Source organism: Opisthocomus hoazin, chromosome Z (assembly GCF_030867145.1).
Source record: "Opisthocomus hoazin isolate bOpiHoa1 chromosome Z, bOpiHoa1.hap1, whole genome shotgun sequence".
NCBI lineage: Eukaryota > Metazoa > Chordata > Aves > Opisthocomiformes > Opisthocomidae > Opisthocomus > Opisthocomus hoazin.
The window spans coordinates 47,660,776-47,679,007 of NC_134454.1; the positions used below are offsets into that span (position 1 = coordinate 47,660,776).

Here is an 18,232-nt window from a genome sequence, read left to right on the forward strand (position 1 = left end):
AAATGCTAAGCCAATTCACCTACAGTTACAGAATCTTCTTCCACTTTTATGCAATCCCATGGACTTCTGTGATAAAGGGCATATATTCCGCAAACCACAATTTATTTTAGTTTCTTCAGCATCATGTGATAAAATCTTTCAAATCTGTTTGCTTCTACTATTGTCATATACAAACTATCTTCAAATAGTTCAAATGCTGGTCAGCACTTGTTTTGCCTAATGATATTCAACCAAAATATGGTTTATTCTCCTGCTTGTATTAATGCATACTTAATAATGTTACTTTTACTATTTTTAGATTTTATCTCACCTTTCACAGCTCATAAATTGTGAGACAGCTCTCATGATGTTCTATTTTTGTTTCTTGATGGCAGACGTTATATTCTGATTGCTGTTACTTAACTGTATTTTCAACAGTCATACAGAACTTATAGAAATACACAATAAACAAACATTCATTATTATAAACATGAATATTCTAGCTAACCTAGTCAATTTACACAATTCCTTTTAAAATAAACAAAAATAAAGAGTATGACTGCACTTCCTACCACCTCAGGAGAAAGGAGAGTCAAAGGCTCTGCAGCAGACTTGAAGCCATGTACCAGGACTGCTAGGGAACCTGGAGCACAAAGCAAGTTAAGAACAGAAGAAATAGCAGCAAGACCTATTTCGCATAAGAACCACCAAGATTTTGTTCCTTTAAGCCTTTAATGGCACAGAATAATGGCAGGTTAAAATAATATGTTCTATTACTTCAGAGAAAAGGTAGCACAAGTAACATTAAGGACAGACTGACTACTTATTACTGGATAAAAAAAAACACCACGCTTGGTTGAAACCCACAATATAAAATGGTAAGAGAGGTTTTACTGTGAATTACATTAGTGCCAACAGTCCAGATCTAACACAGACCTTCTGAAGTCAAATTACGGAAAGAGACTATCACCAAGACAAACATCTTTTCTTATCCCAAAGTTCAAATCTTACCCTTTTCATAGCCAAATTAAATCAAAGCTTACTTACTCTTTACTTACTTATGTTCTTAAATAAGATGTTCTACATACCTTCACAGTTCTCTTTTGAGGAAGAAAACTCCCTGCCTCCCATCCCTTCTACCTTGGCTCTCAAGGATCTTCTTCCCATGCAACCTCTCTCACCTTGAAGGAAGAGTCCTCACAGATTTTGCAGTCTGCTCCAGTTTTAAGCAGTTTCTACAACTCAAGTGATATTATTCTCCATGCTTCCGCAATACAGGAAGCACTAACAAACCTCATTTATATCCCTTTTATCTACTGCACTCAGAAAACCAATAAGATGACTTCTTCCATATTGCTTTCCAGCAACTTATTTTTGCTGTTACTCTCATTTATCTCATATCCATAAACTAGCTACTGAAACTAAAGAACTTAACCTAGAATGTAAAAGATCACAAGAATTTAGTGGTCAAAGTATGATTAGATGACTAGCCAATAGGAAGAAATCAACAAAATGTTAGTGTTCTTACAAGAGGTTATCTTAATTGATTAGTTTTGCTTAGCATTTATTATTTTTTTGCTTATTACTTACTCTAACATTATTACCCTGTCATTCTAGATTCACATGTAAGCAGTAAGCAAAAATACTTCACTCAGTCTTCAGCCAAGATCTGCAGGAAAACCTGTTATTTCCCAACTTACAACTCAAACACTTCAATGGAACACTTTGTTAGTTTTTAAGTGTCCTTGCATCCTTTTCCCCAGAGATACTAGTCCTTGAAAAATGTATTTATATTAATTCAGAAATGCATTATTATAGACAGACTGCAGAGCAAAATTGCAAAGCAGGAAGACAGAGCTGGCATAGATGAACTGAACAGCACAGACTTCTGTCCCAAAGAGATCTATCTATGAAGTGAGATCCTCCTTTCATCAGTCCTACTTAGCAGTAAAAGCTGAGGTACTCGACAACTTTTTTTGCCTCAGTCTTCACTGGCAACCTCTCTCCTCATCCCTCCCGAGTCGATGGATGGCATGAAGGAGACCAGGAGGGTAAAATCCCTCCAGCTGTAGATATGCTAAGGCACATGGAGGCCAGGGACGTGATTCGAGACAGCCAGCATGGCTTCACCAAGGGCAAGTCCTGCCTCACCAACCTAGTGGCTTTCTATGATGGTGTAACCACAAGAGTGGACAAGGGAAAACCAATGGATGTCATCTATCTGAGTTTTTGTAAAGCCTTTGACATGGTCCCCCACAACATCCTTCTCTCGAAATTGGAGAGCCATGGATTTGATGGGTGGACCGTTCGGTGGATAAGGAATTGGTTGGATGGTCGCAGCCAAAGGATAGTGGTCAACGGCTCAATGTCCGGATGGAGACCAGTGACAAGTGGAGTCCCTCAGGGGTCCGTACTGGGACCGGTGCTGTTCAATATATTTATCAATGACATGGACAGCGACATCGAGTGTACCCTCAGCAAGTTTGCAGATGACACCAAGCTGAGTGGTACGGTCGAGACACCAGAAGGACGGGATGCCATCCAGAGGGACCTGGACAAGCTGGAGAGGTGGGCCTGTGTGAACCTCAAGTTCAACAAGGCCAAGTGCAAGGTCCTACACCTGGGTCGAGGTAATCCCCGGTAGCAATACGGACTGGGGGATGAAAGGATCGAGAGCAGCCCTGCCGAGAGGGACTTGGGGGTACTGATAGACGAAAGGCTGGACATGAGCTGGCAATGTGCGCTGGCAGCCAACCGTGTCCTGGGCTGCATCAAGAGAAGCGTGGCCAGCAGGTCGAGAGAGGTGATTGTGCCCCTCTACTCTGCTCTGGTGAGACCTCACCTGGAGTACTGCGTTCAGCTCTGGAGCCCTCAGCACAAGAAGGACATGAAACTGTTGGAGCGGGTCCAAAGGAGGGCTACAAAAATGATCCGAGGGCTGGAGCAGCTCTCCAGTGAGGACAGGCTGAGAGAGTTGGGCTTGTTCAGCCCGGAGAAGAGAAGGCTGCGGGGAGACCTCATTGCAGCCTTTCAGTACTTAAAGGGAGCCTATAGGAAAGATGGGGACAATCTTTTTAGTAGAGACAGCAGTGACAGGATGAGGGGTAATGGTTTTAAACTAAAACAGGGCAGGTTTAGGCTGGATATAAGGAAGAAATTCTTTACAATGAGGGTGGTGAAACACTGGAACGGGTTGCCCAGAGAGGTAGTGGAGGCCCCATCCCTGGAAACATTCAAGACCAGGTTGGACAGGGCTCTGAGCAACCTCATCTAGTTAGCAGTGTCCGCTGCGGGGGGGTTGGACTAGATGACCTCTAGGGGTCCCTTCCGACCCGAAACTTTCTATGATTCCATGATTCTATGATTTAATAAATTTACTTAACAGAGACATAAATATTATCAGGGCATTATTTAGGAGCCTTCATGATGCCATCAAATAAACCTTCAACATAAACACACTACAAAAAAACTTCTAATAAGAATGTGACCATTAATACCCAGAGAGAATAGAAACAGCTACAGAATTTCTGAGAAATCGTTGGAACAATGATGCTAGAAAGCAACATTAGTGAGAAATTTCAGCTGACAAAAGTTTTGTTTTAATTTCAATAACTATGAGGTTCCAATTTACATTTCAGCATTTAATACTATAATTTTATTTACCAAAAATAATGATGGCAATTTAAACTGTTAAGCTGTATTTTTAGTATCACACATAAAGCTACTTTAATCTGTTTAAAAGCTTTCTTATTATACTTCATTTGAAATCAGCATTCTCTTCATAATACAGCTAAGTTGCTCTGACAGTCAATGTCTTAGCTTAAACTGATGACAAATAAACGAAAAATGACCAGAGACTCATGGCCAGAAGAGCAACAATGATCATGTTTTTTCTTAGAAAGCTTTTAAAAATAAAACAATGAAAAAAGGAAAATAGTAGCAGTAACATTCTAAGTAGATTATATTTCAAAGTTGTCTATGAAGATCTGACAGCTCTTTTTTTAAGCTGAGCACAAAATAATTCAAAGCTCCACATTTAAGAATAGACAGCCACCCAGGAACGGTTGCTAGATTAGTGCCTCTACGTCAAAGGAAGAACAGGAAGCAAAGAAAGTGGTAGCCTTGTCCATAATTACTGATGCTTTTCTTCCTACTTAAGTCTCCGAGAGGATTGATACTACTGCTGCTTCTGAGTGGAAAATAAATACCTCAAAAAAACTGACTGAGAAGTTAATTGAGAGGTTGATTTGTAATAGTTGCAGTCACACAAATTCTATATAACGAGATGTAATTTACATGAACAATACAAATGACTCCCACAAACTGGTTTTGAACATAGATGGATCAACAGACAGTTATTCAAAGTATTCTCTTGAACATTTTCTTTCATTTATATTGAATTTTATTAATGTTGTCAGCCATCACCATTAAATAAGGACCTTTTTAAGGCTCTCTTGAGTATTTTTTACCAAATCTTCTGCTAATAAGGGACATTTTCATGCAAATGTGTTAGAATTGAAAAGGCCTCACTTCTACTGGTTGGCCTGATTTGATCTTCCCAGTGCAAAAATTCTTTGGCATCTCTGCTAATGGCTTAATTAAACACAGTACATCAACAACACTGGAAAAAATTCTTAGCCACTGCAGATGTTCAACACCCCAGAACGACACAGTCTTCTATCCACAGTTTCTATAGTGATTGTTAATATGTTTGTAAAGACTAAACTGCACATTCACCAATTACTCACTCTATGCTTGTGGTTTATCTCAAGAATCAGTCTAGGAAACGGCAAATATTTACCACAAGGCACACAAAGTGTCCAGATAATCAGAGTAGATTAAAACTACTATGAAATAAGAACAGAAACCTGGAAGTTGTACCTGAATTTATTGCAGATTTGTATGTATTCCAAATGTAATTGAACAAGATGCATGACAAACAAAAAGCATAAAACATCCGTTGCTGCAAATGAGGACTCCCAGTAAACACTAGTTTTCCATTTCAGACACTACGCATAGACGATAATGACCATTACTTTAACTCGTTACAGCAACCGTATGTGTCCAACCCCCCTGTTCACCTCCCCACCCCCAAAAAATCTGCAAATCGATTTATGTTTGACCTTCTATGACACAGAGATTCTGGCATGTACTGTGGCAAATGGATTTTTGTTAACTGGATCCAGGACAAACTGAAGTTTTTTCAGGCCTCAAATCAGAAAAACATGGCGCAGAATTTGACTTCAAACATCCGATCTTTAATATTACCATTTCTCTCAGAAAAATCCCACAGAGGGTGCTCTGCTGCTTAATTCCCAACTCTTTCAGAGTTGGCCACTGGAAAAAAAACAACCACCCCCAAAACAAAACACAAAAGTAATTTATTAGACCTCCTTTTGAGCCTCCTCCTCCCATCCTCAGTGGCTTTTGATCATTCACGGTGGCCGCTAACAGAAAAACAAGTTTGTTAGAGCTTTTTAAGCTGAAAAAAAGAGGATAAATACAGCAAAAACATTTCCCAAACATTTCTCTTTACCTTGGCACTGCAGACTGCTACATTAGCAGGGAGCTGGGAAAACTGCTTCAACTCAAATACATCCCGCACTGCCCACCGGCTCAAGTGATTCTCAGCCTTGCTGGATCCAACCACATTCTGATTTGAATGAATATATGCCACTTCTTGAACACCATCTGGTATATTAGGAAAAATATATAATCAAAGATTTATTCCAAAACCCTGAAGGTACACAGTTGCACTGAAAAAGATACTGTAATTTTTAAAAAGTTCTACATTACAATTGTAAAATTCATGATCATTTCACTCAGCATCAAGTTTCTCAGCTCTATGAAATGAACAATAATCATTAGACTCATTAAGCTTTATCCAGACAGTTTAATACTGCTTCCATTTCTTTGTGGTTTTCTTCAGACAGACAACAGAGAAGTTATAAAGCATCTGCGGCTTAATGGCTGCAATATTAATGTTTACAGTTAAGTCTCTAACAGAATCAGATCTTCTATATGGTATTTCAAATTCCCAAATCACATAAATAAAAACTTACATACATGTAAAAAACTTAACAGCCCTGTCAAGACTTAGGGTTTTACAGTTCAAATGGTTAGATCTGTGAATTCATAACATCTTAGCATCTTTCAACAGAATATTCGTGTTTAACAAAATATTATAAAGCAACCTATCACCTCAGAAGACAGGAAAGCAACGCTAACAGGTAAAAAGAGAGATACAGAAAGACGTCACTAAGTAATTTAGCAGAGTATTTATTAGTATCTTGCAACAAAATAGTAGGAAGAAAATAAAACCTGCCAACAATTATAAACCTATGTTACCACTTTAGTTACCTAAATATCTGTCCATTGATTCCACTTTTTGCTCTTGACGTTCAAATTCCGTCTTCCTTGCAGAAGTTCTATGCGCAGCATAATTGCTAGACTTCATTTGTGCAGCAGAAGCATCTTGAACAGGATGAAGCATTTTAGACTCAAACTGAACTCTTCCCCTCTGTCTTTTACACTTATAGCTTTGCTTTCTGGCATGAATTTTCTCAACTGGTAAGTTATCTTCAGAGGATGAAAATTCATCTATATTCTGAGAATCACTTTCCTTTTCTTTTCTATTGGGCTTCTTTGATTGTAGTGGAGATCTGGAGAAGCTACCTAATCTACTGCTATGGGCACATCCTTCTTTCCATTTTGGAACCCTGAAAGTTCTTAACTTTTGTGATTCAGAATTATGAGAAATTTCAATATCATCAGACTCATCACTTATGTCGCTTGGCCCTCTCAGATCTTTTGTGCTGTTCTTGATGTCTTCAAAAGACATGACTTTGCTGACATTTGACTCATTACTATAGAATTCAAGTTTCCTACTGTCTCCCTTAAATACCAATCCATCTTTTTCGTCTGCTAACTCTCCACAAATTTTGGATGCTGACCTGTAGGTTTCAACTTTTTCACTAAGCATTGGTTGCTGGTATGCTGGAACTTGAGTAGGAAAGATGACAACATCATTCTCTTCAGAACTCCATTCAGTTTCACTGACTACATTACTTTGCTTTGAAATGCATTGATCCTCACTTTCTCTGTCCCCTTCCTCCTCAGAGCCTGATAAAACAAGCCAGTCTGTGCTACGCATATCTTGTTCATCAGTTCCATTTCGTGACTGTGAAAGTCTCCCATGGTCCAAAACATGCACATCGCTTTCACATTTCTGAAAACCTCTATGTTTGTTACTGACATCTGTTCTTCTAGTCTGATCATCAGAATTTGAGTGATGAGAGTTGTAAGCATTACTCTCTTCTCTGGTAGTTTCAATTTCTCTCTGCAACAACTTAGAGAATCCACACTGCATTAAGGAAAGCTGTCCCTTTGTTACCATTACATTATTTGCATTGCAAGGCTTCCTTCCACCACATTTTTTCACTGAAGTTTCCAGAATATCATCATCACTAAAGTCATCACAAAAATCTGTTCCTTCTCTCTTTAACTGTGCTTGAATGGTTCCAGGATCTCTCTCTTCTTTACAGTCTGGTTGTTCATACTAGAAATACAAGTAATTTACAGCAAAGGTATTTAAAACATAAATAACGGATGCAACACACCTAATTCCAAAGCAGTGTAAAAAAAAGTGGCTTTTCACTATCTCAGCCAAAGAAAATATACAAAATAGTGTTACAATACACAAATAGAAAGCAAATACAAAAATCATAAAGACAAATTACGTGAAAGCCTTTGTCAGAACAGAATTTTTAGTAGAAAAATGAAAATAACCAAAAATATACGGGAATATATATGCTGTACACTGCTAAAACAACCTATGTCTTCACAATCCACGCCCATATTTTTCTAGTTTATACTGCTCGTTGCAACTTGTCGTCTTTCAAAGGTGCTTCAAAAACTGACTTCATGATTCAAACCTTGACAGTGTGTAATGACATTCATTAAAAAAAAAATCTTCCAGCAGTTGTCACCCTCCTTGTATATGGGGGCTAACACAGTTTAAAAGAGGTACTAGTACATAACATTATGCTCTTAAAATTATTTGAGGCCTACTGGAATCAAGCAGTGCCTCCAGGCACCCTTAAAACATTTTGAAGCTACAGAAGTCCAGAATACAACTCCAAAACTGTGTACTACTGAGATAAGAGTTATGAAAATATGTAAATGAAAAGTCAGAAGGGTAAATACTAAACTTTTGTACCTGAAGATAACTTTTAAAATTAATATTAATCCTGATATCACCCTGCTTATCAAAAAAGCATTTAACATAGGCTAAAAAAGCTACTGTTTGTCACCAAATCCACTGTGAGATCATGACCATACAGTGATGTATTAGCTGTGTGAGGTCATGACCAAAGTGATGGAATACGGATTTAAATTAATACTGACGTTTACCCACAGAAATCTCAAAAAAGCATAAGAGACAGTGGCTAATTTTCAGTACTGTTCAGTGTGATCTAATCTTTAAAGGCCACACTGTAGACCTAGTTCTTTGTTTCACAAATCATCCGAACACAATGTTCAGTCAAAAACATGTCTAAAAATGCTCCCATTAAACCCAGCCTTTACGGGAGAGGGGGGAAATAATCTTGTTCCAGAAGGAAAAAATTAGATATGTTCTTTTAAATTAAAAAAAAAAAAAAAAAAAAAAAAAAAAAAAGCCAGCAATGAACAGACCACTGATTTGGTGGGAATCACTGCCTGATGACATCAACTAAATAGCCTATGTCTTCCACAGAGGTCCACAAAGCCTGAAGCATTTTTTCAGTCCTCTATACCAATTGCAATCCTTTCCACAACCTCCTAACCAAAATATTCTGAACAACAGTAAGTGTCTGATTCTCAGCTGACTTCTTGAGCAGAAGGTTGTCATATTGTACCATGTCGTGTCATATAATACCGTAAGGCTGTCACTCTTCAGACACTACAGAGCAATACTTCAGTAAACTATATTGCTCTGCAATAGCAGCACATTAGGAATACCTTCGCTCAGACTGAGGATATCTGAGTGTTGTAAAGGTCATAGAATACCCTATTACCACATGTTCAGAATATTCCACTTCAAATACAGACAGCATGACATTAGATAACACTGTAATATGCGTTATGTAATATGCAAAATATTAACATATGTAAAAGTAAATATGCAAAAACAATATGTAAAAGTAAATATGCAAAAACTAACTGTAACTAAACTGTAAATATGTAAAACTAACTGTAAGCAGGTAATAAAAGGTGGCAAGTACCATCTAGGGTGAAAGCATTACCAGCCTAACAACATACTTTCCACATTTGCCACTGTAGTATCAGGAACTAGAGGGACTGTCATGCTCTCCTCCATAGTCTACAAAGACACCTCACCTTTTCTGAGCTGCATGGAGGAGTCTCTTCCTTCAGCCATGTAGTTGCTGTCATGACTCCTGCTTCTACTCGCCCTTCCCTCTAAAACAATCAAGAATGTATAGAATAAAAAATGTATCTGTTCACGTTAACAAAGGCAAGCCCAGAAAAAATCATTTTTCTTTTTTTCCACAGAGATAAAAGCATCAGAAGTACCATCAGCAAAGTCCAGAATAAGACTTACGTTTTGGCACTTACAGCTCTTTAACCTAATCCATAACTGGCAGGAAAAGCAACACACTGCATAAATTGGGAGGATCCTTATGCATTCACTGCTTTAATAATTTTTAACTTTTTTCCAAAACAGAATACTTGCTATACATGCCATGTATTAATTTAGATTTAATTTAGAGAACTTCTGAGCTTAATATCCCTAAAGTACATGTTCTTACACCACATTACTCTTTTGGCTATGCTGCCTTTATACTGCTGTATCACATTCCCCAGCTTCTTCCTAGTACAGCAAAATAACAAAAATAAAGGGAAGGACAGAAAGAAACCTAGAATAAAGCTTCAGTAAATTCCAAGATGCAAGATAGCTGCAGCAAACATGCTGGATATACCACATATACTTAAAACCAGTGTGCACCATATGCTATGGAATTGTGCCAACAGCCTTTCTGGAGCACCTAAGAACGGAACCTTAAAATATGAAGCCTCAGTTATTTAATTCTACCTTGTAACGTTTATAAATCTAGCATGAGAAAATCTACTTTACTATACAGTTTTTGACATCTCGAAAGTACTACACACAGGCTACCATGACCATAAGAAATATTTCTATGATCAGAATTCTGTCTTAAAAAGGTCACTCTGAGTTACTGATGAATAAAAGGTATCTCTGCAAAAAGCTTACAATATGTGAAACTCACAAAAATAGGTTACAGCATTTTTATTAGGAAAATAAATGTATTTGCAAACTTTTGGAAATTATAATCCAAACTATTCCCATTTTTTTGTTTGATTTAAGGAAATGTATCTGGTCTACATCAGAGCAAGAAATTAACATGCTTATTTTACTTAAGGCACTGCAGACAGGTACTGTTTAAGTTTCTCTGTTTTATAAAGTATTTTGTCATAATTTTGAAAGGAAATATCTCATGAGGAAAGGAAAAATGTAAAACTAATATACAGAAGTAGAAGGGTAGGACTTCACACCTCCAGGATGTCTTTGGTAAGACAGGATCCATGAGTTCTAAGTTTGAAAAGGTTATGGATCCCAAAAAGCTCTCCTTGATGTTCCTTTGATCCTTGCACTGCCTCGAAATACCGCTTGGCATTTTCACTTCCAACCACTGCGCAATGAAGTTGCTAAAACAGAATAACACAAGAGATTTCAGAAGTGTTTGCTTCAGCAACATGTCAGAATTTCCTGGCATTCACATTATATACACAGCTTTAGTTGGAACAGGCAGAAATTCCTAAGGGAGGATATTTTGTTTTAATTTCCCTGGCAGATGTTGGTGTAATAGATTGTGGTATAATATGAACCTGCTTGGTTTTACTGAATTAAAAAAATAAAAACATTTCAAGTCTTATTTCACTGTTGTCTAATACCAGACACCCACTATATACACTACTGACACTCCTCTGTATCTTGATTGCTCATCTTTCCTCAATACTAAATTCTTACTATTTTTTCATAGCCCTTTGCATTGCATGCTTACTTGGTAAGGATTAAGTAAAAGACACAAGATTACTCCTACTGACCTCTGAATATTTTAATTATCATGCACTCTTGCTAAGTAGATCAAACAGAAGTGACCTTAAAATCTTCCAGGTGAAAAGCAAAGACAAGTAAATAGTTTGTCAGGCAGAATTAAAACATTTTTGAAGCCAGGCAGGTTTAGCTACATTCCAATGACTGCAAATTTTAATACTTACATAAATGGTATATTTGACTTTAAGTGGAAGAATGTCAAAACCATGGTTTTATGGATACCAGACCTGTAATATTTTTTGTAACTGTCTCTAAGCAGTTGGTAGTTCTTCAGTTCTACTCACTTCTAGTTCTAGCACTGAATAGGCATCTTCCTAGACAGCACATCTTTTGAATTATGTAGGCCAGGAACTATACCGCCAAATTCCAGTTTAACTTTAGCTAAGCACAGTTTAGTCTTTCTTGAATTATGCATGGTATTTACAATAGTATACGTTGGGATACATACATAACTTATTCAGGTTTCTATTATGTTAGATTTCAATTTTATTTTTATCAGATTCTTCAATCACATATAGCTAGGTCAGACAACCAAACACCACTAATAAAAAAATTCAGCAGTTTTAAAATCGGACAGATCCTTCAGTAAGAACACACTACAATCATAAAGCATTTTGACATAAATGCATTTAATGAGAAGGATGGATGACAACATTAAGCTCTCTTACAGCACATGTGTGTAGTTCACCAAAAGCCACACGTCCCCATGTACTCATGGTTGCTGAATTCTTGACAGCAGATAAAGGCATTTTCCTCACAACTTACTATTTCCTAACTGTGCTCAAGCATCAATAGTAGGGAATGCAATCAAAGTATAGACTAAAAAAACAAAAAATCCCAGATTTAGAATTACTCTGTTTATTGCTTCTTATTTGACTTGAAAAAACACAAGTCAATTAAAAAAAACCAAAACCCAAAACAATACAAGGCTCTTTCAAGAAGTTTTATACACGCCTTTTCAAAATCCATACAGACAATATAATCCAGATCGTCTTTATAAAATCACCAACTCCAAAGACCTCTGTGAAGCATGACTAGCTCCTTCAGAATTGTAGTGAATATAGTTGGTCGTATCATTTTGCTAGCCTTTCAGAGACCTCTCCTCCTGATACTTGCTGTTGAAATGAATCCTCAAAAGTAGTTCGCACAAGAGAAATTTTGGAACAGGATGCCTTCTAAGCTTTTCCATGAATGTGGATATAAAGAATGAAACAGGCCATTTTTCTGCAACACTCCTTTAAACCTTGCTAAGGTAACGCCCATAGAGCAATACAATTCCTGGTCCTGATGTGTTTGAAAATTAAGCTATTAGCTTTTATGTTATTAGCTATTATGTTATTATGTTATTAGTCTCTCAAAAGTAGATTTTGGACTTACTGTGTTTCATATTTAACTGACCTCATTAGTATACGATTTCAACTATTAGCTTCTGATACAGACTCTCTGAAAATTGCCCAATTACCAGTCAGTGTGTCACCCCATCACCTACTACTTTTAATTTCTTCTTAACAAGTTTCCTCTTTTTTTCATTCAGATCATTTTGTCAAGAGTAAACAGAACTCCATTTTTTTTTTTGGCTTCTACAAAACACTGAATTTAAGTAAGATGCAGTCACTGTTAAACTCTTGAAAGTAACATTTCAAAGCAGGCCATACACATTACTGAGAGCAGCTCAAGACTCTGTCTTCCAGCTGTGAGGTTTCTGACAATCTGCTCTGAAATCAGATACCACGTCCAAATACCTGACCTTAGAACTTTATTCTTATTTGTCACTTACTTAAATCTGCATGAGGACAATGACAATCTATTACTGCATTTCCCACTCATTCAGTCTCCAACCTCCTACTTGTAAATAACCCAGCTACAAGAGGATGCTTGTCACTGAAGACTCTTCACCAATTTTTTCCTATGTATAGCCAACAATTGACATTATTCGGTTAATTCATCACATTTCATAAAGCTTTCTTTAATACATGGTATCACTTGCCCACTGAGGTGACCTACGTTGCCTTTAGTATGCAATGCACTCCTCAGGACAACCGTATGTCACTGATTTTCTTCTCTTCTCCAAGTTTACAAGTCCATAATTTCAATATCTTAACTGAAACCAAATCATCTTATTTATTAACTTGCAACTTCTGCTGAAAAACACCCAAAACCAAAACATGTTCATATTCATCTAGTTTCTTATGACTCTGTGGCCTGCTCTTTGTTCATGTTTGAGTTTGCCTATTTTTGTTTTAATTCTGATCCCACCAGGAAACAGATGCCAGATTATGTGTCCCTCAAACCACACTTTGTTTGTCCTCCCCTTGCGTTTTTAAACTTCTTAATGCAAGCAGCAAAAATTAGAGAAAGCATTTATTTCATGTTGAGTGTTCTGGCAGACAACATCATGTCTTATCTTCATTATAGTAGCAACCACAAACTGTTTCCTCCTCCTTTTACAAGGAAGTTTTCAAAGGCAGGAAACTAGCAATGTCTTCTTGCTTTTCTTCTATAGCACTAGCAAGATTTTGCTCTTTTTCTCCAACCCTTCAGAAGAAAGAGCTGCCTAAATCAGACTGCTGCAGATACTAACTACAACTTTTGCAGATATATTTTACAATTTTTAAAATAAAATAGTTCACCATATAAACTGATTAATGTATATTGATAACTAACCTGTGAAAAGTTACAGAAAAAAATGAATACCAATATTATTCTTTCTTAGTCTTTGACAATTGCTAAATGACTTATCTCTGCTTAATAAATTAAGGTACCAGCATATAACATAAAACTAAGGTAAAGTACAATTTTGCTATAAGCTAGCTCAGGTTTCAGTCACTGAAACAGCTAAAAAGAGCTCCCAATTTAAACTGTTTGTGAACTTTACCTGTTTATAAACTTGTCGCAAGTACATCATTTCCTCCACGGTTCCCAAGGATATCAATCTAAACACTTTAACATCTTTGTACTGGCCAATCCTATAAGCTCTGCAAGGACAGTGGCATATTAAAAAGAAAATAAAATTAATGAGTAAAAAAAATAGAGAGCTCTTCAGGTTAGTAAAATAAATTAATAAAACATTCCAACGTAACAGAAATACTGTAAATCACTTATGAGCTGGTTGGGTTCTGGAGGGCATTTTCTACATTTCCAAATTTTCCTCAGTATTTCATTCCCTTTTCCTCTACCCTTAGTGTCCCAAATTTCTTCCCAGGCTTATCCAGTCAAAAAAGCTCCTCAACTTGTATCACAAAGCCTGTCACCCAACTCTCTTGAAAACACATATTTCACTATGTTTTCTCAGGCCTTTTTTCCCTTCTGTTTCCATCTGCTCTCACACAAGACATTCTCCTATTTGCATTATATAGGAGTTAGATCATTAATTACTTGGGGAAGTCTGTTCTTCAACTTTATAAAGCACTTTGCAAGTTACAACATATTAAAAACAGCTAACGAACAGGCAGTGTTCTATCTAAATGGCAAATTCTGAGACTGTTAATAGATTATATTCTGAAAATTCAAGAGAGGCTGAACAAATTTATCGAAATGTGGTCTTACAAGGATTATTTAAAGACAGTTCCTTTCAATGATACACATTTCTGATGCACTTATTTCTCTAGAACAGGTGCACATAAACACCTCATAGAAGTCAGAAAGACCCTTAAAATGGAATTGTGTAACTGGATAGGATGACAAACAAGTTTATTTCTACTCATGAAAATATATAAATCTACTGAACTTTGAAGGCTTCCAATGTTCTTTACTTCAGCTATTCAAAAGTCTGTCCTGAATTCCCAGGGAAACATCCTATGATCAGAAAGCCTTGAAAAAAAAATCCAGATTCCTGGAAATCCTCGAATGGCATAATACAGAGATAGAAGTGTATTCTATATTATATATATATATATCTTATATTTATTATATATATTATATATAATATATTTTATATAATATATATCACATAGAATAATATATCATATATAATAATATAATATAGAATAATATATCATATATTCTATATGTGCTGAAAAGACACTAATCTCCACAAGGGTGAAGCAGAAGAGAACATAAATGTTTTTCTTTCAGCATACTGGAATTCAAAACATCACTTGAACCAGGGTCAATTACAAGGTACTCTGTCCTGACAAACACAGGAAAAATGCCATCCAGCTATACACACACACACTTGTTCTAGAGATCACAAAAAGTTACAGTAACTATGGCTTTTTTTTTTTTTAAATGAGACCATGATCACAGTGCCACAAAAATAAAATGGAATACAAGAAGTAAAAGTTAAGGTTAGAAACAAGAACAAAGGTAAAAAACAATTTAGCTGGACATTTCTTACTGTCTTGTGGACAAGTCAGAGTTGGACATTTAGATTACAGGATCAAGGCAAAAGAATAGTACAACACGTATCAATTTCTATATTTTGAGAGTATACCTGTCAATAGCTTGAAGATCATTTGCTGGGTTCCATGTAGGATCAAACAGTATAACAACATTGGCACCAACAAAATTAAGACCCAGTCCACCAGCCCTAGAAACATAAAATGAAAAACCAGTAATATTTGACGAAAAAAAAAAAAAATCCAGCAATTTTTTTCACAGGTCCATATTAGCATACCCCTCCCCAAAATAAAAGTACTTAAATAAAGACCGCTGTAAAATGCAGCCGTCTCACCTATGTAGCAAGAAGACTACAAACTGTATGACTAGCTCAGTCATAACCAACAGCTATCACCTTACTGTAAGAAAACTGTCTACTGTGGGGATAAGAAGTCACAGGGGTACCAGTTACATCATCTGAAACATTCAACAGCTGTAATGTGCTTTTGAATAAAGCCCGCAAGCCAGCAACAAATTTGAGCACATGTTTAACCTGGGGTAGCTAATTAATGCCCTTGAATCTAACAAAACTGCTCAGTTACTTGGAGTTCGGCATGTGCATAGCTGGATGATTCGATAGGAACAAAAGTGAGGAAAAAAACACTTCTCATCCAGCTGCAAAACAAGGAAATACTGAAAATTCTTTTCAACTGGCTCAACCAACATTCCTACAAAAAAGACAAGTTCCTAAACAAGCACATGCCAAATACGATCATAAATTTAACTATTAAAACAATCCTGTACATTAACGTAGACAACACTTATTTCAACTGTGGTTTTTTTCCGAATGAGGTACCACAAGATTGAGAAAGTCAATCCCATTTAATTCACCAAGCACCTGGTTTTAATAGATTACTTTATATTCTGCTTATTTAAAGCAGTGGGAAAGGTAAAGTTTCCAGGGATGTGAATAAATGGAGACAGAAACCAAAAGCTTACAGAGCCCCACCACCTTTTGGTCTTCACAGAATCCTTATTAACGTAAATACAGTTGTGGCCTCTTCCTTCCAGGTGTGGTGTGGTGTTAGGTTCGTTAAATCTGGAAAGGGACAGGATGTGGGATCCTGCCAATATTAACAGAGGTTTCTGAAGGATGAGCGCTCTGAAAGTTTGAAATTCTGAATAAAAATCTTTGTATTTTTCAGAATACCTTACTGTATTTTGGAATTTTGGTGTATTTCTTTTTAGTGAGGACAAAATTCAGCCTTTCATCTTACCAAACTGACCCTTCAGTCAGACTGAAACATAAGTCAACATGTTTTTCCAAATGCTTTCTCATTAAAAAATTGAAATATTTGGAATTGAAATACGAATTAAACCTCAGTGCAAGGCCTTAGTATCAGCAAAACAGACTGACTATGAAAATTAACTAAAAAGGATACTTAGCTTTATAAACATTTTAGCTTTCAATATTTTTAGGCATGCCGCAAGAATTCACATAGTCCAAAACAGAAAAAGAATGGCTCCTATATCCTTCATGGACAGCATAAATGCAGTAGCTAGCTTGTGCATTGTAAAGAATATCTTCCATTTTAAACATCGTTTTAACCAGAGGTTAAAGTCATTATTGCAGGACGGTCCACGGAAATTACTATAATACAGCTCAGATGAAGAGCCCTGTATGAAATGTCTCATAACAGTTCTGTTACAAAAAAGTTTTCAAAAGATCATCTTATTTAAAATTGCACACTGTGTTAAACAAATGGCTTGTTTTCATATGCTGTCACTGACAACGTGACAATACCACAATGTTCAGACGCTACAAAACAGTATCACATTCTGAAAGTTTCCATGAAAGCTATGACTACATAATTCTATTTACTCAGGTAATTTTTTCCTAAGTTCTCTGTTTCAGTGAGATCTTGTGGCTGAGAGTTCTTTGTGATTACACGTACATTAAAAATTATTTACAACATAGATGTGATAAACTAAAGTTAAATGAAGCTCTGAAAAAGAACAAAGTAATGGATGGCAGTCCAGTAATGGACAGTAATTGAAAACGCTGCAAGTAGAATGGAAGTGCATACTGTAACCCTTCACGGTAAAAACTGTCTACAGATTTCTGCAAGCATCATGGCTTCATCATCTAAGCACTTTACATAATAAAGAAAACTGAGAAGCAGACATAGATTTTCATTTGTAATTATTCTGAAGTAATTAATCTACAGAAAGACTAGCGTGGAAAACCCAGAGAATCGTGGTTTATCTTTAAAGGTGGGAATACTTGCTGCTCTTCTTTCTTTGACAACACTGCAATGGAACAGGACTGCACAGACTACAGTATTGTCCATATGCAGTTCCCCTTCTTCAGGCTAAGCAGCATCAATGCAGTTGCAAGCTCTGGCACTCTCCTCTCAAGTTACAGCAACTCCAGCAAACATTTTAATGTTTCTAAGCATGACTAAAAATCTCTTTCCTTCCTTTCAAATCACCACGTTTTCCCAGCAACACCAGTACAGGACTGAAGTATTCTGAAACAGACTACTTCATGAGCCTTAGAAGTTCCAACAGATGTATACCTATTTTTCAATAAAGCTCAAGGCTGAAATTCATAATCTTACCTACTGGTTTGATGGACTTTACAAGCCCTGAAGAAATCAATCATATTTTCTCTCAACACTCATGAAATATATTTATGCATATAGCTATATTAGTCATAGCCATCATAAAAACATCATGTTTGATACTAACATTAACTGTAAGACTTGAAGTTAAGCTGTATAGATACAGACAGAACTT

At 36.5% G+C, this 18,232-nt stretch overlaps 1 protein-coding gene across 9 annotated transcripts in view; it reads right to left on the bottom strand.

Moving 5' to 3' along the window:
* The window catches only part of ERCC6L2 (ERCC excision repair 6 like 2), a 113,849-nt gene that overhangs the window by 68,423 nt on the left and 27,194 nt on the right, over positions 1-18,232 (bottom strand). For 7 of the 9 annotated variants that reach the window (XM_075447046.1, XM_075447043.1, XM_075447044.1 and 4 more), the window contains 6 exons: positions 15,549-15,644; positions 13,992-14,091; positions 10,555-10,707; positions 9,358-9,438; positions 6,340-7,537; positions 5,516-5,670 (listed from right to left, as the gene is read on the bottom strand). In XM_075447046.1, the coding sequence (XP_075303161.1) occupies positions 5,516-5,670; positions 6,340-7,537; positions 9,358-9,438; positions 10,555-10,707; positions 13,992-14,091; positions 15,549-15,644 (1,783 nt within the window). Of the gene's footprint in view, positions 1-4,298; positions 5,427-5,515; positions 5,671-6,339; positions 7,538-9,357; positions 9,439-10,548; positions 10,708-13,991; positions 14,092-15,548; positions 15,645-18,232 lie in introns of those variants that run through there. The other 2 variants (XM_075447047.1, XM_075447050.1) reach the window with 2 other exon arrangements.